Source organism: Seriola dumerili, unplaced genomic scaffold (assembly GCF_002260705.1).
Source record: "Seriola dumerili isolate Sdu_G_001 unplaced genomic scaffold, Sdu_1.0 BDQW01000052.1, whole genome shotgun sequence".
Classification (NCBI taxonomy): domain Eukaryota; kingdom Metazoa; phylum Chordata; class Actinopteri; order Carangiformes; family Carangidae; genus Seriola; species Seriola dumerili.
Window position 1 is genome coordinate 14,545,647 of NW_019174307.1, and position 19,601 is coordinate 14,565,247.

At 41.5% G+C, this 19,601-nt stretch overlaps 1 protein-coding gene across 1 annotated transcript in view; it reads right to left on the minus strand.

Moving 5' to 3' along the window:
• Positions 1 to 2,087: 2,087 nt before the first annotated feature.
• Positions 2,088 to 19,601, minus strand: part of col4a1 (collagen type IV alpha 1 chain) — a 40,249-nt gene continuing 22,735 nt past the window's right edge. The window contains exons 4-52 of the mRNA XM_022740600.1: positions 19,533 to 19,577; positions 19,349 to 19,393; positions 18,996 to 19,058; positions 18,817 to 18,870; positions 18,647 to 18,673; positions 18,435 to 18,509; positions 18,192 to 18,254; positions 17,946 to 17,981; positions 17,781 to 17,819; positions 17,233 to 17,328; positions 17,049 to 17,084; positions 16,880 to 16,939; positions 16,538 to 16,573; positions 16,386 to 16,430; positions 16,249 to 16,281; positions 15,516 to 15,576; positions 15,356 to 15,391; positions 15,091 to 15,237; positions 14,863 to 14,946; positions 14,555 to 14,638; positions 14,328 to 14,398; positions 13,986 to 14,177; positions 13,138 to 13,306; positions 12,866 to 12,958; positions 12,534 to 12,638; positions 12,293 to 12,390; positions 11,827 to 11,977; positions 11,588 to 11,701; positions 11,042 to 11,209; positions 10,107 to 10,196; positions 9,840 to 9,992; positions 9,598 to 9,696; positions 9,313 to 9,402; positions 8,945 to 9,084; positions 8,224 to 8,350; positions 8,021 to 8,101; positions 7,577 to 7,675; positions 7,406 to 7,456; positions 7,131 to 7,316; positions 6,823 to 6,956; positions 6,593 to 6,665; positions 6,377 to 6,448; positions 6,072 to 6,200; positions 5,848 to 5,946; positions 5,551 to 5,763; positions 5,240 to 5,417; positions 4,988 to 5,102; positions 4,138 to 4,310; positions 2,088 to 3,778 (exon numbers count right to left, since the gene is read on the minus strand). Coding sequence (XP_022596321.1) covers positions 3,697 to 3,778; positions 4,138 to 4,310; positions 4,988 to 5,102; positions 5,240 to 5,417; positions 5,551 to 5,763; positions 5,848 to 5,946; positions 6,072 to 6,200; positions 6,377 to 6,448; positions 6,593 to 6,665; positions 6,823 to 6,956; positions 7,131 to 7,316; positions 7,406 to 7,456; positions 7,577 to 7,675; positions 8,021 to 8,101; positions 8,224 to 8,350; positions 8,945 to 9,084; positions 9,313 to 9,402; positions 9,598 to 9,696; positions 9,840 to 9,992; positions 10,107 to 10,196; positions 11,042 to 11,209; positions 11,588 to 11,701; positions 11,827 to 11,977; positions 12,293 to 12,390; positions 12,534 to 12,638; positions 12,866 to 12,958; positions 13,138 to 13,306; positions 13,986 to 14,177; positions 14,328 to 14,398; positions 14,555 to 14,638; positions 14,863 to 14,946; positions 15,091 to 15,237; positions 15,356 to 15,391; positions 15,516 to 15,576; positions 16,249 to 16,281; positions 16,386 to 16,430; positions 16,538 to 16,573; positions 16,880 to 16,939; positions 17,049 to 17,084; positions 17,233 to 17,328; positions 17,781 to 17,819; positions 17,946 to 17,981; positions 18,192 to 18,254; positions 18,435 to 18,509; positions 18,647 to 18,673; positions 18,817 to 18,870; positions 18,996 to 19,058; positions 19,349 to 19,393; positions 19,533 to 19,577 — 4,710 coding nt within the window. The 3' untranslated portion in view covers positions 2,088 to 3,696. The remainder of the gene's footprint in view (positions 3,779 to 4,137; positions 4,311 to 4,987; positions 5,103 to 5,239; positions 5,418 to 5,550; positions 5,764 to 5,847; positions 5,947 to 6,071; positions 6,201 to 6,376; positions 6,449 to 6,592; positions 6,666 to 6,822; positions 6,957 to 7,130; positions 7,317 to 7,405; positions 7,457 to 7,576; positions 7,676 to 8,020; positions 8,102 to 8,223; positions 8,351 to 8,944; positions 9,085 to 9,312; positions 9,403 to 9,597; positions 9,697 to 9,839; positions 9,993 to 10,106; positions 10,197 to 11,041; positions 11,210 to 11,587; positions 11,702 to 11,826; positions 11,978 to 12,292; positions 12,391 to 12,533; positions 12,639 to 12,865; positions 12,959 to 13,137; positions 13,307 to 13,985; positions 14,178 to 14,327; positions 14,399 to 14,554; positions 14,639 to 14,862; positions 14,947 to 15,090; positions 15,238 to 15,355; positions 15,392 to 15,515; positions 15,577 to 16,248; positions 16,282 to 16,385; positions 16,431 to 16,537; positions 16,574 to 16,879; positions 16,940 to 17,048; positions 17,085 to 17,232; positions 17,329 to 17,780; positions 17,820 to 17,945; positions 17,982 to 18,191; positions 18,255 to 18,434; positions 18,510 to 18,646; positions 18,674 to 18,816; positions 18,871 to 18,995; positions 19,059 to 19,348; positions 19,394 to 19,532; positions 19,578 to 19,601) is intronic.

Here is a 19,601-nt window from a genome sequence, read left to right on the forward strand (position 1 = left end):
CATGGCTTCTGTTACATTTTCTGTTGCGTGCTGTGTGTTGTAAGATAATCTGCATTTGGAAGGGCTCAGGTCAAGGGGGTGTTGAGGTGGTAGTGGTGGTGGCCTCTTTGCTTGATCCACTCAGGAGAAAGTTCACAGGGTTACACTACCCCTCCGGGCGATATTCACGAACTGTATCATAAACACATTGTGGAAAACTTGAAATATTAAATTATAGGAACTTAGGCAGGCCCTTATAGCAAATTATTTCAGTACTTCCAGTCCTTTACCTGAAATGTAGCTCATTCATTTCAACCTCATGAGAGCAAGAAACAGTTATCACGAATTGCAGTTGTGTACTGTATGTGATCAACGTGCTGCCATTCAGTTAGTTTGCTCTCTCCAGAAGCAACATCGTAGGCAGATTATTGCACTATATTTTCACCAGAATGAACCCCAGCCCTCTAAAGGTGATCGTAACTTTTAAGCAAGCAACCAATAGGATTAAAACACTTAAACACTTAAAGAGGTTCTGAACTCTAAAGCCCCTGAGCAAGGCTGAGCACTGACCCTAACACATGATGTGCACTGATGTAGTCATTTGCATGTGAATTTTGTGCTTCATTTCATGCAATCAACTATGTGAAAACCATACAGGGACGCAGGGGTGACTGAGTGAGTGTTTCACATTTTCCAATTTTCAAAACAACAGCCTTCTGGTCACCAGCTGGTTTCTCTAGTCAGGCTTGAGGCTGTTATCATTTTGTAACTCTTATGGGTCTTACAATGGCAATGGCAACAATGACAAATTTTATGATGATGGTGATTCCGTTTACTTTATGATATGATGATGATGTATGATGTCAGTTATATTATGTCAACTTTTCGAGGATGATCGCAGTTTGTGTTGAGATCATAAAGTCCTAAATAATAAATGTGTATGTTGAGCTGAGTACAGTACTTGCCATAGTTGAAAGCTTCCTAATCTTTTAGAAACTTTTAAATGGATTTTGTTGACTATAAATGTAACTCAATGGCTTGTCATTTTCCTTCATCCTTAATGCCAAGAAATTGCATTCCATTAAATTATTGCCTTATCTGCTCAGTTTTAACTGAAGCATCAGAAAACTGCTGCAAGAAATTTCAAAGTGAATATTTCCAATAATTCAATCTTCGAAACAATTTGTTACAAGACATAACCTTCTATCAAAATGACCGATGTGTTTGTAAACTGCAACAACGACAACTCAATCCAAACTGTGCATCAGTAATTTCTGTAAATTCAGATGTAGAATAGGATTATATTTCCAATCATCGCTCGAGAGAATGTGCTACAAAACAAATAGTGATATGGATTTTCAAGTAAATGTGTGTCAGTTGGCTCTTGTGTTACACTTGACCCTTTGCATAAGCAGAGGAACCCATTTGCAGCCACTTATGGCCTTTGTCCTAACTGCAGACATCTCAGACTTGATCGTGGCCACTGGGCCGTTGCTCTCAGTTGTACCTGTCATTTGACCACTTGGCCTTTTAGCATGGTACGACACCCAGTGTGACTCCCACCTGAGTGACCTTGCACTCACCGGTCAGAGGTCAAGGCCTTGTTAGACATGTTTATGAAGATAGCCAAGGGTCAAGGCCTATGTTCCTCTGTCTGGTGACAAGAGCGGAAACAAGGGATAGGATTCTGGTAATAGATGAAAGATGAGAGTGGAGATGAAAGGAAGGGTTATCTGGTTCTCTGCGGAGCGTATCGATCTGTTTGTGTTTTCATGGGGTGAACGGGTTTGTTGGCCACAGTCCCAGTAGAAGTGCTGAGGTAGTGGCTGCATTGCACTGTGGATGTGTCGGTGCTGAGGCTTGGGTTCAAGATAGATTTGAGGTCAGCTCTTGCTGCCTTTTCATGGAATAATAGCCAGTGACAGTAAAAACTAAAAAACACTGTGGGCTTGTGAATCAGCCAAATGGAAAAGCTGTGATATCATGACCCATCAGCAGCTTACTTACAGACTGTGCTGGTGCCGCCCTCTTGTGGCAATCCTCAATTACTTTATCAGAAGCCTTCACATTAAGAGAAACACACAAAACAATAATTAATAAGATTATTCTACAAATCACTTTATTGCAGGAATTACACAGTATGGGATCTGGAAAATATAAAATGACGATGAAGTATGTTCTGTTTGTTAATCAGTTAAGATCAATCCCACTGTGATCAAGTTTGTTTTATGATGGCAAATGCTGCTAATACTGTATGTACTTCATGGAGCATTTTTATCACAACCAAGCACAACACACAAACAAAAAGGTTATGGTCAGTGTAGAGTAACTGCTATAACTTGAACAGTAGAAAAACTTTGCATCTTTCAATTGCTTTGAATGGGACACGGAAACAGACACTGTTTTGGGTCCAGAAGGCCTTTCTAGCATCAACGCATGACTGACTCTCTCAGAATGCCGTATACAAAACACAAACCAATGTTAAGACCTTTTTAAAACATCTCAACCTGCAGAGACACTTATAAATACAATCCTCCTCATCTGGATGAGTTTGACTTGAATGTGCAGCCTTGACGCGATGACCCTTAATTAAAAATAGCTTTTGCACAAAATCAACAGGGCTAACAAACGGAATTCACAAACGGGAACAGTCAAGTACATGAGCAGAGTAGCAAGTACATGGTATGTGTAAGTATATATACATGTGCATTTCTTTGGGATCAAAGATTTGGTTCACTTAATGTGAGAGTTGTTATACACAATGTTCTGTCAGAGTAAAGGTGTAGGTGTTTTTTTTGTCTGTTCCTTTTTGTGCATTTGTTTTTTATTGTGTCAACAGGGTTGTGCAACAATATATAGCCTATGCAAACATCACAACACACACACACACACACACACACACACACACACACACACACACACACACACACACACACACACACCTGCCAATGTTATTTCAGTGCTGTTTGGTATGTTAATAAGGCGCTGGTTGTTGAAACACTGTTTTTTGGATCAATGAAATCCCAGATATACTCAAGTCCAACATATTCTCATAAATCTTATAAATAAAAATGGAGCTAATAACACACAAAGTAACTCAATAATAACCTGAGGAGAGTATGTTGAACTATGTTAGAGAGGAATGCTTTATATTTACAACAGAGTGATTGTTACATGTCTGTGGTGGCAACATATTGTGATTTAACAAATGACAAGCTTCTGTAACGAGTGGTAAGTCCCATCCTTTACATTATACAAGTTAAAAGGTGTGAAAATCTATAATATTAATGTAGCTATATCTTTGATGCTGTGGCACTTGTAGGGAAATTAGAAAAAAATAAAATAGAGTAAGGCAGATAAGTAAGATTCAATAGCACCTGACTCACACAAACAACCCTTTCAAAATGTACACCAGTTTACCAGTTTAGGGGGCATGTACTCAGTGCAGTGGTAAACTGGGTGCCATTCTTTAGAGACATGTTGTGATCATGTTAGTTAAGTGTTTTCTGCATGGAGCAAAAGGCCGCTTGGTCTCTGTGTTCTGGTTTGTAAAGTTCAATCTCAGGCTGTTCTGCAAACCACGTGTGTGTCCCTCTCTTCTCACACATGCAGGGAAATAGCACCATCCTTTCAAAACAGGAAGTCAAGCCAAGTTGAGGACGTCAGCACGCGCGGTATTGCTTGCATGTGAGGAAGGAGGACTCTGGTGTTGGGAGTTTATGTCCTCTTCATGCACACCTGGCAGCGGCTTATGTGTGTTCTGAGATTGCCTGCTTTTAGCGTTGTTGGGACAGGTTTCCTAGAAAGAGGTAGAAAATAGAAAAACATCAGAGGTCCACCCTGTGTTGTCATGCTCATAATGTAAATATGGAGGAAATGTGATAACTGAAAGAGAAACATGACATCTGGCTGAAAATCTTCCCTCTCTGACTGTCTGTATTTTCAACTCTGACCACACCCAGCATCACTGGAGGGTGTGGTTGGGCATAGTCAGCGGTGTGCTTTGTTGCACCTGTAACCACACCCAACAGTGATGTCTCGGTGCCCTGGAGTACAGCGCTCAGTCACTGCAGCAAGGTGAGAAGTTACACCACTGGAGGTCAGCAAAAACAAGATTTTGGGGGAGTGGTGGGGAGAAACAGGGGAAATCAATCTTACGTAAACATCTCATTGTCTTCAATGGTAGCAAGCCAGAAGCTGTAGGAGTTGGCGTAGTAGTTGCAGGTTCCACGGCCGTGACACTCGATGAATGGAGCGCTGCGGAATTCCTCCAGACAGGAACCGGGAGAGGCCAGAGCCTGGCCTGAACCCTCAGCACCAGCGCTGGTGTGCTACACAAACACACACAATGTAATGTAATCAAATGAAGAAGGGCATTTTTCACTGTAACACAATCTGAAAGAGAGCAATCGGATTGGATTTAGATTGGATTTTTGTTCTACAAAAAATGAACAAAATTGTAGGTATCATAAAGAGTATTGAGCCCTCATCAAAAGTATTTGGCTCAATCCTGTTTGTAGACAAAACTTGAGTCAGCGCCAGTAATTTATTAGTGTCGTCACAGAACTGAAGTTGTGGTTGTCGTTAATTGGCATGTGTTTCATTCATGGTTCCCAATCATTGGCTGATTCATCAGATGTGTGCATATCAGCTGATTAGTAATGTCCAGTCATATTCATGCAGGTGTCCAGCACTACCATTATAATCTGACACTACTCTTAATTACTGTGCTGACCTCTCCCTTATTTACAATTTTTTGACATTTTAGATTAAACTACGACCTAATGATCACGAAAGTTTTTTAAGACTCAGATTCTTTGAGAGCTCCCTAAAAGAGTAGAGTCTCTTCCACCAAATCTAACTATATGATCAGTTGCTATAAATGGTCAGTACTTTGGCTCAAGATGCTCTGAAACATCCTCTTCGACTTTGGTGGGGTGTTCTTGGCCGATACATGGTATTGGACACTTTACTTGACTGCACGGACACCTAATGCTGTTTGTCTTACCATGACAAAGGAGTAGCCAATCCAGAGAGAGTCCCAGCCGTGAGGGCACGGAGGGATCATGATGGTCTGACTGTGAACTGCTATCACCATGGCTGGGGCTTCACACACAGCACACCTGCACAAACACACACACACACACACACACACACACACACACACACACACAAACACGAGACAGGTACAGTATATGAATGTCACACAAGTACCAAACATACCTGACATAGAACAGTGTGGACAGAAATGTAGACATACCTGCTGATGAAGGGTTTGATGCTTTCACCAGTGATGGGCGCCATGCTCATGGGCATGGGCTGAGGGGAGGTGAGCCAATAGGAGTAGTCATTACGAGAGGCAAAGTTGCACACGTTGTTGATGTTACAGAACAGGAAGGGCATGGGGCTGAACTTTCTTAAACAGCTGCCTGCCGTACCTAAAACATTGCACAACAGGACACTTCAATCACCCCCACAAAACTCCCCCTTTGTGCACTCTCACATCTCATTTTGTCTTCTTTCTTTTATTCTTTCTTTTTCTTTCTTTATTTCTCATATTATTTTTCTCACCCAAGTCCTGTCCATGAGACCGTTCATTGCCTTGTACGTAGAGCAAGGAGTAGCCATCATATATGGGTGAGGTTCCCTCAGGACAAAGTGGAACCTCCACTGATTGGCTGTGACGGGTGACGAGGAACCCATGATCCATGGAGGAGGGGCCAGGAGGACCCACTTGACCTGGAACACCGTCAGGTCCTGGAGGACCTGGGTGTCCTCTGGGTCCTAAAGACATGGAGTAATTAATAACTCATGAAAGTAGCAGCACAACAAAACTTACCAACAGCTTCATCGTTGTGAGCCTCTCACCTTGTGGTCCCGGCAGGCCAGGCTCTCCTTTGGCTCCAGACTGACCGTGATATCCAGGGAGGCCATCTTCACCTTTTGGCCCTGGAATACCTGTCACACCTGAGAGGCAATAACAAAAATGATGAAGCAATTAGAAAAATGAATGCAGAGCACAAGTGAGCAGGAGTAAACTGTTGGATCACAGAGGATTATATGAAGGAGCACGTTTCTAATCAAAACGTTACCTTGCAGTCCTTTCTGTCCAGGGAACCCTGATGGACCCTGCGGTCCTGGAAGACCTTGAATTCCTGGGAACCCAATGTCTCCTTTGACCAAGGTGTGGGGGCCAGGGGGGCCAGGAGGGCCTTCACTACCTGAAATACACAGTATCATTAAAAGATACTTAGCAGTCAATGGCCATCAAGTAGTAAAATGAACAGAGACACAAGAAAGCACCAACATAATTATATATAACATAATAATTCCAGTGAAGGGAAACGGTGGTAGATTTAAATATTAACATACTAAAGGTTTCTCACTCTTGTATTACCTTTTTCTCCAGGGAATCCTCTGTCTCCGATCTCTCCTTTGAATCCACTGTCCCCGAATTGACCCTTTACACCTAGAGTTCAAAATGAGTGTGTTAATTATCTGAATAAAAAGCAATATTTACACATTTTCTCTCATAATTGCATAAACATATGTCTTTCACAAATAAATAAACACACACACATGCACACAGATATATCATACTGTATGTACTGACCTGGGAAGCCAGGAACACCTTGCAATCCCCTCTCTCCCTTCTGTCCATCAATACCGGGAAGACCAGCTTGTCCCTGTAGCAGACACACAAAACCGAAACAACACAATGGCAGTTTTAGCAGCATTTACATCTTACTGTGCATGTATCAGCTATTTCTCATCAGAATGCATCTTAACTAGTGTGTGCCATGTACAGCAAAGAAACTAAAGGAAAACAGGCTTGTGACATACAGGGAGTCCAGAAAATCCAGGGTCACCCTTTTGTCCCGTCTCTCCCTGGAAACCAGGCAGACCCTGATCTCCTTTCTCTCCCTTATGGCCATGTCTGCCTGGCACACCAGCAGGTCCTGGTGCTCCTGGGGATCCTGTTTGACAAAGCCAAGAAGAAGGTTAGGAGATATTTTTGAATATAACATGCAGTGTATAGGTTTTCTATTTATGCACTTGTGAATGCAGCTATATACTATACTTTTGTATATTTTGGAAACGGGTCCTTATGAACATAAGAAATTGATAGCATGTCATGTATTCCGCATTACCTGCTTCTCCGGGTTGTCCTGTTTCTCCCCTCTCTCCCTTAGGGCCTTCTACAGAGATACCTTGACCCCCTCTCTCTCCTGGCTCACCCGTTGGTCCCTGTGGGCCTGAAAGTCCCTTGTCGCCTTTGATACCAGGGACACCTGGATGACCTGGAGTGCCAGGGATGCCAGGACTACCTTTGTCACCTGAAAACGGAAAGAAAGCCACATAATGAAACTCTGTTTAGCTCCAGTGATTAAGGGTTTACATGAATCAATGATGGAAGTGCTCTTACCTTTGCTACCGAACGTTCCAGGTGGCCCTTGGAAACCGTGGCCAGGTAAACCTACAAAAAAAGACAGTCAAAAAATATATTACAGGCAGTTGTAGGCTAATTGTACTGTAACAGCTTATTGACAACTAAATGATTACTGTGTAGTCTCCTCCCAACTCTTCTGACACTAACCTGGGTCTCCTCTCTCCCCTGAGGATCCAGGGATGCCGTCCACTCCAGGATCTCCCTTCTCTCCAGAAGGTCCAGGAGGTCCCTGCAAGCCACCTTCACCTGCAGGACAACAAATTTAAACACTATTTGTTAGTGTGTATGAGGCTGCCACAGGCATAACTTTCACTTCAGTTGCTGATTGCTAGCCAAACTAACAGGCAGTTGCTTGGGACAGGTGTGAAAAAAATAATCGAATTTATCCATAGAAATGAGTTTCTGTGATTTCTTCATTGCTCATTGATTAGCTTGGTTTCCTGTAATTTCTCAGACTGAACAAAAACTTATTTCACAAAGTTAAGACCGTCTTTTTGAAGTTAATAGTGTATCAAACCTTTAACAAATCCTTGCTGTGACTAACATATAGGCAGTGATCTGACGAGCTGATTAAAAAAGCCTGTTACTTACCAGGTCGGCCTTCATGACCAGGTTCTCCTGCAGACCCTGGAAGCCCAGGCGTACCTTTCTCACCTGGTCTACCTGGCTGGCCTGTATAGCACACAAATGCACATACGCCACGATAAGAACTCAATAACACATAGGATTACTATACCAAGTGTTCTACTTGTAGACAAACAAGATGAATGTGACAGTACAGACTGAAATCTGACCTGGATACCCGATGCTTCCTTTATCTCCTTTAGTTCCTTGCGATCCTGGTTTGCCAGGCATACCCTCATGACCCTTCTGACCCTTTTCTCCAGGTGTTCCTGGGAATCCTGGCTGGCCTGTCTGACCCTGTGAGAGTAGAGGAATGGAGAGGAATGCTAAGTAAAGACAAGTAGGTACTGATGATCACTGAGAGGAACAAATCAGAAAAGAAGATGTTGAAAGTGCAGACAACTGAGAAAAATGTTTCCCAGTCCATCTCTGTTAGACACTAGTTTAAATTCTTTTAATTCTGATATTTTAAGTCTGTCCGTAGGATTTATTACATTAGAAATTGGTGGTGGATATTTGTGACGACAGTGGAGTCTTGTCTGTGTAGAGGGTCTCCCAAGACAGACATAAATAGAGAGAGACGAAGTCTGTAGATCATGTCACATTCACACTTTTGACAAATAGTGAACCGAAATGAAACTGGAACTTTTGGGATCCAGACGTAAGAAACCCTAACTCATTACACACTGACATGTGTAATGATGCAAGTAACCAAACATGGAGTTTTAACTTTGGGTAATTGATGTTTCTTACTGGAAGCTCCCTCCTCTTTCCCAAAGTTTAAATGTGCACATTCTTGGCCTTTTGACTTGTTAAAAGAACACATTTTTTTCAAGGTAATGTCCTATTTTCAGTACCTGAGCAGTCAAGTTTATATAGCCAGGGGATTACCTTTTCTCCTGGATATCCTGGGATCCCAATACCTGGCTCACCAGCTGCCCCCTTGTCTCCTTTCTGTCCATCTGTGCCTCTGAATCCTGGATGTCCCGATTTACCAATATCTCCTTTAGTACCTTTTGGGCCACTCGCACCTGCACACACAAGCAGACAAAATGTAGATATTAGTAAACTTGCATTTAACATATTAAATGTCAACTTTAGCTTTTCCCTTACTTGAAATATGGTCAATAGAGCTGTTAATAGACTTGTGTTTAGAGGACTGAATTTTATATTTGCAATACATAAGTGCTTGCACACATGCACATCATCACACCGGAAGTCCCAGCCCGCAGCAGGGTGAAATATGAGTTAGTTTTTACCTGGTATTCCCATCTCTCCTACAGTGCCCTTCTGTCCAGGTTGTCCAATGCTGCCAGGTTCACCAGGAAAACCAGGGTCTCCTTTCTCACCTAACACATATCAGTGAAATTGAAAAGTTAGTAATATTTACTTTCTCGTCATTTTCATTGCGTGATAAAGCAATAGCAGAGAATTGATCAAAATAAGAGTAAAATTAAATAAGTAGGACAAGAGATGTTTACCAAATGAAGTCTACAAATATCTTTTGACGTTTGTCTTTGGAATGCTGTAGTCAGGTGACTCACCTGGTTGTCCAGGTAATCCAGGCTCTCCATCTTTGCCTCGCAGTCCAGGGTCTCCAGGCATTCCACGGAAGCCCTTCTGTCCAGTGACTCCACGGTCACCTGATAGGGAAATTGAATTACAAACATAGACCATTAAGATATTTCTTAAACTATCGGTCAATATACAGAATCATCCAGCCTGTTTGCAGTAAATCTCTATATGATCTCTTACAGATCCAAGGGTCAGTATGTTTTTTTTATACCTATGTCTCCAATGTCTCCTTTCTCGCCCTTCATGTGCTCCATGTCGACTTCACTCATGTTTCCTGGAGGTCCCTGAAGACCTGGCTCTCCCCTTTCTCCTTTAGGTCCAATCTCTCCAATATCACCTCTTGGTCCAGTAATACCAGGATCACCTGAGAGAGATGGTGGGAAAGAGGAATTGTAATTGCTGCTGATGAAACTAAAAAGAGGAATAGCTCACACTGTGATACAATAAATAATAATAATAATAATTTCATTTTATTCACCTCTCAGACCAGGAGATCCAGGTGTACCAGGTGGTCCAGGAAATCCTGGTACTCCTGGGGTTCCTATGACCCCCATTTCACCTTTAGGACCTGCCAAAAAACACATACAGTGAGATTAACGTAAATAAAAAAAGAATTAAAATTTGAAGAGTCAATCATCATTAAAACACATCCAATGCAGTCTCCCCAAGTGGAGAAAAAAATTTTTCACCTAAAAGTCGATCCTTCTCCTTCCTCATTCAAATTGAATGGTAGATTGATTACTCAACTTTATACATTACTGCCACCTAGTGGTAAGAACAATTGGTGACATGCAGTAAATTCTCTAATAGTACTACTAGTAGTAGTGGATGAAGCCCTTATTTAAAACAGACTTATGCCGTGTCATAAAGTCATGTGAAGCTCACTAAGTTTCTCTTTTTAACAGCAGTCCTTTTTTCAATAATTCCAAATACTTGTACTCTGCTGTTCTTTTGTCCGGCTTTAAACATCTGTCACTGAAACTCAACACTTCCTGCACAGATATTTCATGTTAAAAGCCCACCAGCAGCTCAAAGAGCATTATCCCACCCTTACTTTGAAGGCTTTTAATATGAAACATGTACAGGATGTGCTGAGATGCATTATCAAGAGCTTAACACTTAGCAAACGGAAAATGGAAAAGTAAATGCATTGAAATTAGTTAGATAACCAAGGTACTATATTTCAGATAAGAATACAAATCACAGTAACAAAATGGTGATGATGATATTAACTACATTGAGGACATGAACAGCACGTATGCGTTCATGTGTCTTTAATGTGCAAGTGCAACGGTATTAAAACAAGAAAAACTACATGAGAGAGCAAAACACCCAAAGACAGTAAAGAACACTGAAGTTTGTAGTTTTATTTCTTTTTCTCTTGTGAATATGTTTGCTGTTTGTCCGTCTCACCTTGGTTTCCAATCAGCCCATCCCTGCCTGGTAAGCCTGGTGGCCCTGGCAGTCCTTTAGAGCCTGCGAGCCCTGGGAACCCAGGGATTCCCTTTTCTCCCTGAGGTCCCGGCATGTCCAGACCAGGAGGACCAGGGTAGCCCTTTTCTCCCTTTACACCTTCTCTACCTGTTCAACATACATCAAGAGGGATCAACAACATCATAGTCAGAATCATAATCTGACAACAGACATTTTAACTTAATGATTGTTGCTAATAACATTACAATGGCTCCGCACTATTCATGTTTCTATTCAAGTGTCCATGCGTGCACAATAATAAAAATTTTTTCATGAAAAAGGCCTATGTTTGGGTGCTAAATTTGCNACACTATTCATGTTTCTATTCAAGTGTCCATGTGTGCACAATACCAACTGGATAAGAATACAAACTGAAGCAGCCATCATCAGTTTTATGATTTACACCACAGCTTTTCTGACTGAAACATGTAAAAAAAAAATTTTTCATGAAAAAGGCCTATGTTTGGGTGCTAAATTTGCACTCACCATATGGTCCAGGCTCTCCAGGTGGTCCCTGTGGTCCGGGAGCTCCAGGCGAACCTTTTCCTGGTGCACCGGGTGAGCCAACCAGTCCAGGAAGCCCTGGAGGTCCTATTTCACCTAATTTTAAAGATCAAAGAAAAACAATGTTGTGCTTGGTACAGAAGATGGGCTCTTTAATTCTGGGGGATAGACCAAATTAAACCAGGCGTCACACCAGAGTCATTGTAAAAGTCCTGCAGTACCTTTGATTCCCTGAGGTCCTGGTAGACCTGTCTCGCCTTCTCGTCCAGGAATACCAGGCAGTCCAATGCTACCCTTCTCTCCCTGGAAGCCAATAACTCCTGGGAGGCCCTGCGATCCTTTTGGGCCTGGAAGACCCCGTCCAGGTTCACCCTGCAGGTTATACAAATAAGCACTGATTTGCATGTCATCTCTGACAGTAGTGTTTTTGACACTGACATTTCAATCTTCCATTGCTCATAAAACAGATGGTACTGTTGTGGTGGTGTTTGGATTTTAATGTTATTGTATGACAATAAAAGCTGTAGGATTAATGCATTTATTTGAATTTTTTCATTTTTCATGGTAAAAAACAGGATGATTCAGCTTCCTTGTTGAGTCCTTTCTATGGTGTCTGACACCATACACATTTAGAATACAATTGTAATTAAATTATTAATTGATAAACAGATGAAGACAAATACACACTTTTTGTCCAGGTAGACCAGGTCGTCCCGACAAGCCATCCTGTCCCGGTCTTCCTGGCTCTCCTGGCAATCCTGTAGCTCCTGGGATTCCACCGATTCCTGGAAACATGAACGAAACATTTCCTCTGAATGTTGTTCTATTCATGTTCATGTATTCAGTACATTTACATTTTCATGTGTGTATGAAATGTCTGCAGTGCATGCATGAAGAGGAGGAATGGAGTCAACATTGAGTAACTCACCTTTTGGACCTGTTGGGCCTGGCAAACCAATTCCAGGGGGTCCATGTTCACCTTTCTGTCCAGGGAAACCTGGCAGCCCTTGGTCTCCAGTCAGGCCTCTGTCCCCTGCAACCAACAACATGTTGTATTGTAAACAGGAATAATCACCATCAACCTTCACATATGTGTGAATAATATGTGTGTATGTATGTTAATATGAACAATTTTTTTTTGTAATTAGACAATCACACCCTGATTTACTTCACTCATCAAAGACAAGCTTTAGTTGATTGAAAATAGATTGTTTTGCAGGGGAGTATAAATGAAAACATAATGACTATGATGTTGCTCACCTTGAAGTCCAGGTCTGCCGGTTTCTCCTCGTGGTCCAGGTACTCCCTGAGGTCCGGGAGTACTCACACCTACACCTGGCTCACCTTTTGTACCTGTTGAACACAAGATATGAGTTATCATAATTATGAAAGAATATATAGTAGGTGTGTGTGTGAGTACCAGCGTGCGTTTGCTCAGTTTCACAGGCAATGTTAAGCTACAGGTCAATAGGAGTTATCTTTGATTATATTAGTGCATCTTTTTACAGTATATTTGTAGATCTCACGCCTACCAGGTTGTCCAGGGACTCCAGGCATTCCTGGTCTCCCTTGACTGCCTTTCTCTCCTGACTCTCCTGGTCGACCGATGCCTGGCACACCAGGGGGACCCCTCTCTCCTGGGGGCCCGATAAGGCCAGGGTCCCCATCTAGTCCACGCTCACCCTTAATGCCCTCTTTGGCCTGAAAACAAGATTAGAGAAAGGGGATGTCTGATCTACTTTGTTTTTAAAAAGGCCGACAATAAATTAAAACCACAATTATTGATTTTTTGGATAACACAACAATGACATATAATATCCTCATAAAGTTGAACAGTTGATTCTTACACACGAACATTACCATTCATTTGGAGTCACGTTTCAACCCACTTCATGGATATAAGATCAATATTCACTCTCCTTTTAGCTCTGTTTTGGTCTCCATCAACTCATGAGGGAAATATCTAGATCTTTAGCTGCTAAATGCTCCACTATGTTCACCAGCTAGTTGTTCACTTTATCTTTTGGCTTGAAAACCGAACTGATGAAAGAAATGAGACTGAGCCAAAACAATGAAAGTTGTGGGCGTTAAAACAAAAACAATAACTGTCAGGTGATAATAATCTGTGGTTCTGTCACTACTAGCAACCCATTTAACATTATATTTGCCATTGTTAATATAACCAATACTGATTACGACATCTTTAAGTTAACTTTCACTTGCAGCAAAGGGTTTCAAAAGTAAAGTTGCCTGTTTTTTTTTTTGTTTTTTTTTTGACAGGTTTGTCCAAAATCATTCATTGTCATTTGACAGGCAGTTCAATCATTTGATCTACTGGTGGAGCTCATGCTGTCCTGATAAACCACACACACAAACTTACAGGTTCTCCTTTGGGGCCAGGTACACCCGGTAGGCCATCTCTCCCTGGCAGTCCATTCGACCCAGGCTTCCCCGGTGACCCAGCAGAACCAGGAAGACCTTTGTCTCCCTTCAAACCAGGAGCTATGAATATGTCCCCAGGCTCACCAATAGCACCAGGAGCTCCCATCAACCCAGGACTGCCTTGAATACCCTGTACAGGTCAAAATAATTGTATCATGCACTGAAGAAAATATCAATGGCCTATTCTGATATCTTTCTCTTCCTCCATTTTCCTCAGTGTAACTGTAAAAACATTCAGCTTGGAACTTGTCAGAAGTGTCTCAGATATTATTCAACTCACAGGTTGTCCAGGTTGTCCAGGAGCTCCTGATTGGCCCTTTTCTCCTTTGTATCCTACTGACCCAGGAGGTCCTGCCAGGTGAAAATGGACATTGTACATCCTTAACTCATTCAGTACTCATCATACTGTATGTCAATAAGATTATAGTGTCCAGCAACAGATGACAACCTTGTTCAAAGCCTCAATTTCTTTGGGCAATGACATCTGAAGGTAACAGATTCACTCACCATGCTCTCCTTTAGGCCCTTGGGGGCCAGGTAATCCAGGTGCGCCGGAAGCTTCACACTTAACACAGGTATCTCCTTTGTCACCTGACAGGAGGTACAGAAACTTCAATTAAAAAATGCATGTCAGTGTCCTCATCGTGTAGCCCAGCAGCTGTACTACTGATGATGAACATTAAACGTCATTGCATGCTCACGTCAGCGCTGTTTCTGGTAGCACATATGTGATGACAAAGGTATCACTATATCTTAAAGCTGGAAATTGAAAATTTGAATGGATTAATTAAATGATTACGTGTGTTCATTCTTACCTTTCTGTCCCAGTTCCCCTTGTAACCCTGGAGGTCCAGGTGGGCCAGGAGCGCCTTTCTCAATGTCACATTCATTAGGGTCAACTGTTATGCCATAGCACACACACAAACACATAAACACGCACACGTTAGGTCCAAACATCTGTAAACGCACGCTTTATGCTTTATGTAGGTGTTGGCTTATTGTCAATTATTCAAATAATTGTAGTATTTGAAGATGAGACATACTTGGGAGTCCTGGTTCTCCTGGGGGTCCAGGAATTCCTGGTTGTCCTGGAGGTCCAACCAGAGACTCTCCTTCTATACCCCGATCTCCTTTCTCACCCATGTCTCCCTTCTCACCCCTCTCTCCTCGAGGCCCTTCAATGTGCTGGCCTGATGTACAAGGACAGAGCCAAAGTTGGTGGGTAATTCAGATTAGTGTGTGTCTGACTGATATATGCAGCCTTAGTGCAGTGTTGTTATATTACATTGAAATATTGAGGTATTTTACCTGGTGGACCTGCCTCGCCCTGGGGCCCACGAAAACCTGTAGATTAAGAGGAAACCAAAAATGAAGGAAACGTGGATGCTGTGTTGAACTGATCTAAGCGTATATGAATGTGTCGACATACAATATGAACATGTGGTGGAACACTATGGCCTCATTTTACCTTTTTCTCCTTCTTTTCCTGGGAAGCCAGGAGGACCTGGAGGACCAGGGGCACCATTACCCTAAAATTATATAATTACAAAGATTCAGGATGCATGTCCACTTTTAGGATAATGTTTAGGTTTCATTATACTGATGTACTCACTATCAGCTGACTGCTGAGACCTGTCACTTATTATCACATCTTATTGCAAAACCCATGCCAGTTATTTGTATTTAAATAACTCTGAGAATAACAATTACCATTTGGTAGGATTTAATTCTTCTGTGTCTCACTTCTATAATAGAATTTGCCATTATCTCTAATTTAAAGGGCAGCTAGTTAGAATTGCATCTCCATAAAGTTGGGGATGTTGTGAGAGACAGATTAACAAAATGGTCAAAATCCATAAGCAGAGGACCAAGACCTTTAACGACACTCAACAGTGATTTCACAGTGTACTGACATGCCCAGAGTGCACTTCCACATCGCTGTAGGAAGCTGAGAAAATAAACTACGAGAGGTCAACTAAAACAAAAAATTTGGTTGTGTTGAGTTGCTGTTTAAGTCTCTTGCATAGGCCCCCTTTTATATGCTCCTATATTCCAACTGAGTGATAATGTGGTGACATCTGCTGGTAGCTTTTAGAATTCATCCTCTTCGTAGCCGGTGGGAAAGGACGGTGAGTGGGTGACGGAGAAAGAAAGAGAGCTGTAGAAGGAACTAGAAAAGAGGGAGGGGAGAGATCACTTACAAAACCTGGTGGTCCTTTTTCTCCTTTTTCACCCTGAAATAAGACAAGAAAATGAACTGATTATCACACCTCTGAGATAATGTTAAGTTTCAGATTAAAGCCTTGAATATGTGTAATGTAAGAGGTGCATTAGTTACCTGGGAACCAGTGTATCCAGGAACTCCTGGAAAGCCTTTTTCTCCCTGTGTGAATGTGTGCAGTACTTTAGTTTTACATATTTTATAAAATGAAAGAAAACCACAGGTGGAGAGCAGAGTAGATGGATAATAGAGTATGTTATTATTTTTACCTTTAGCCCAAACTCTCCATCCTTTCCAGGTTTACCCTAAAATCATAGAAACAGACACTCACTTTATGACTCACTTTATCATTTTATTGTCACTGTGATTAATAATAAAGAGATTGATACATATAAATGAATCTGTTGAAGCTCAAAATGTGTAAAGAAACTTAGGTAAAAAAAGTTTGTGGTTGTTTGTAATGACACATTATATGTATATGTGTTTTCCTTGTTGCATTCAAACTTTTAAAGAATCTGCATAAAGCCTTACTAATCCTGAATGTCTGTCTTAATTGATCACACCATTACAGACTACAAGTGTTTTTCTGTATACGTATTTTTGCCACTTACTCTTGGTCCAGGTGGGCCGGGTTCACCTTTGACACCTTCGAGATGAGGGATGCAAAAGCCCTGCAGAAGAAAATCAGGTGTATCAAAAAGAAAGTTGAAATAACAGATAACACACATGTGCACAGTAACATAAGTCATACACTTCAACATTTGAATGCAATATACTAACTTGTTCTCCTTTCTCTCCTTTGAATCCTCTGTCTCCCTTTAGAAAGAAAAAACACAAACACATTCAGGAAATAACACAGAATCCAAGTAATCCTTTCCAATCTCTTTATAAACAGACAGGTAGTGATTCATTTGTAAATAAAAACAGCAGTTTCTGTTCAGTTTATGAGGAACAGAGGGTGTACCGGTGGTCCAGGAAGGTGCACCGTGATATGTCCTCCTTCAACACCCGATGCAGGAGGTCCAGGGGGACCGGGCGGGCCGCGAAATCCAGGATCACCCTGCAGGGAGACGGCAACGATCAACAACAGCCACAGCCAAATATAATTTCATAGGAACAATGCGTGAACTCATGAAAAGTTGACTACATGGTTTCTACAGGACACTGACAAAACACAAAATTGTTAGATCTAACAAAATAAATCACAAACATTTCTCTTCTCTCAAAATAATTGAAATTATTCATATGGATGGTATAACGTTGCATGTGTAAAAATGTATAACAATGCTCTGTCTAATCTGGGTGTAATACCTTTACAAGCAAAAGAAAATTCCAGGAAATTGCGGCAAGTATTTATCACAAACTAATTGTGAAATCCCTGTTCCTTTTCCATTCTGAATTTTCCTCTTTTGTTTAAAGATGAAACCATCAAATCTCCTGCCTAAGCTTTAAAGAACCCCCCCTACCTCTACAGTGAAAGCATCATACAAGAAATTATATCTTTTTTCTCACCTTGTCTCCTTTCTCACTCACAAAAGCCAGCTTGTCACCCTGCAGGGAAGTAAAAAAAAAAAAAAGCTCTCTATGACATCTCAGCTAGATGATCAAGTCAGTCAGAGGATGATGGACTTGTTTTTTTATAATTGTAAAATGTATTGTATGTATGATTAGTCCTACCTTCTCTCCAGGAGGGCCAGGAGGGCCAGGATCACCCTGTAAAACACAGTTATCCAGTCAGTCAAACAGGTATCTAACTGAAGAACAGTGACAAATCGTATATCTATCAAGTATTTGCCAGGCCATAAACATATCTAAAGAGATTGATCTTTCAAATGTGTTTGATTCTAGATTCTTTGGCTCATTAAAGAGTCATCACAGACTGTGTCAGATGATAAACAGCCCATCACTGTAGCAGAAACTCACTTTGGGTCCTTGATATCCACGAGGTCCTGGAGGTCCAGTAGGTCCAGGAGTTCCGATTGATCCCTGGGAGAGAAAGATGTGTGTGGAAAGAACTTGGAATGAGATGACAATTCAGATTACATCATCTGTGTTTGTTACTTTTCCTTTCAACAGACAGATTTATCATATGCATGCATATTTGAGAACACACACACACACACACACACACACACACACACTCATGAAAATAAACACACAACTTACAGGTAATCCAGGTGTGCCAGGGAATCCTCTGTCTCCCTTCAGTGGAACAATCCCAATCACACCACCGGGGTCACCCTGTAAGGAAAAAAACAAAAAGAAATGGTTTGGTTGAACACACATGTTCTATTATATCGGATGACTCATGCATACTTGTATTGTTTGACAAACTTATTAACATGTAAGATGTTAAAGCGTCATAAATTTCAGCTGACCTTCATTCCATGAAGTCCTGGGATGCCCTGAGAAGAGAAGAGAGTGGAACATGATCTATACACTATGCATATACTGGCAGGATGAATATTTAACAGGATTAATAATTAACAACTGAAATATGTGCTAATGATTGCAGTGGTTGATTGTCATGCGAGTCAATCTTGCTTACAGGAGGTCCTTGAAGACCGGGAAAACCAGGAGAGCCATCCAGTCCTCTTTCTCCCTGAAACACACACAGAACACAGTCAGAGGGGAAAGACAGTCGTCAGGTTATTAAAAAAGAAAAGAAAACATCAGGCATGGTAACAAAACCTGTGCAAACAAATCTGATTTTAGAACTTGGCTTACTTTAGTCCCATTGCATCCTGGGATACCTGGTGCTCCTGGTGGGCCGTCGTTTCCATTGATGCCCTAAGAGTGGGAAGAGAGTGAACACAAATAGACAATTTGCAGTCGCACGCTGACAAAGTCTCCACAGCTTCCTGATGATTCTGCGCTGCTGTAACCACTGCATTCCTCACACACACCATCCAAAATTAAAATGTAGCCTAAAAATGACAACGTCATCTAAAGCCATGTTATTTAGAGGCTATTACTTTTTAGAGGATGATTGCATGTTAGACCAAACTCTTGCTGCTATGGGGTGAATTTCCTGGATTGCTGCAGGAAGTGAGACATGAAGGCAGATCAAAGGAACTTACTGGTAGTCCTGGGTTTCCCGGGAAACCTGGCAGACCAGGCGGACCCTGTAAGATCACAACCATATCAGTATTACTGTCTCAACAACTTAACATAAGAAATAATTTGAGAAATAGAAGTTTATCTTATATCATATCATACCATTCATATGATACCGTACGCTAGTTTTAATGGTTAGGTACTTACCCTCACTCCTTTCATTCCAGGAGCCCCAGATTCACCTGAATCTCCCTAAGAAGAGACAAATGACATCAT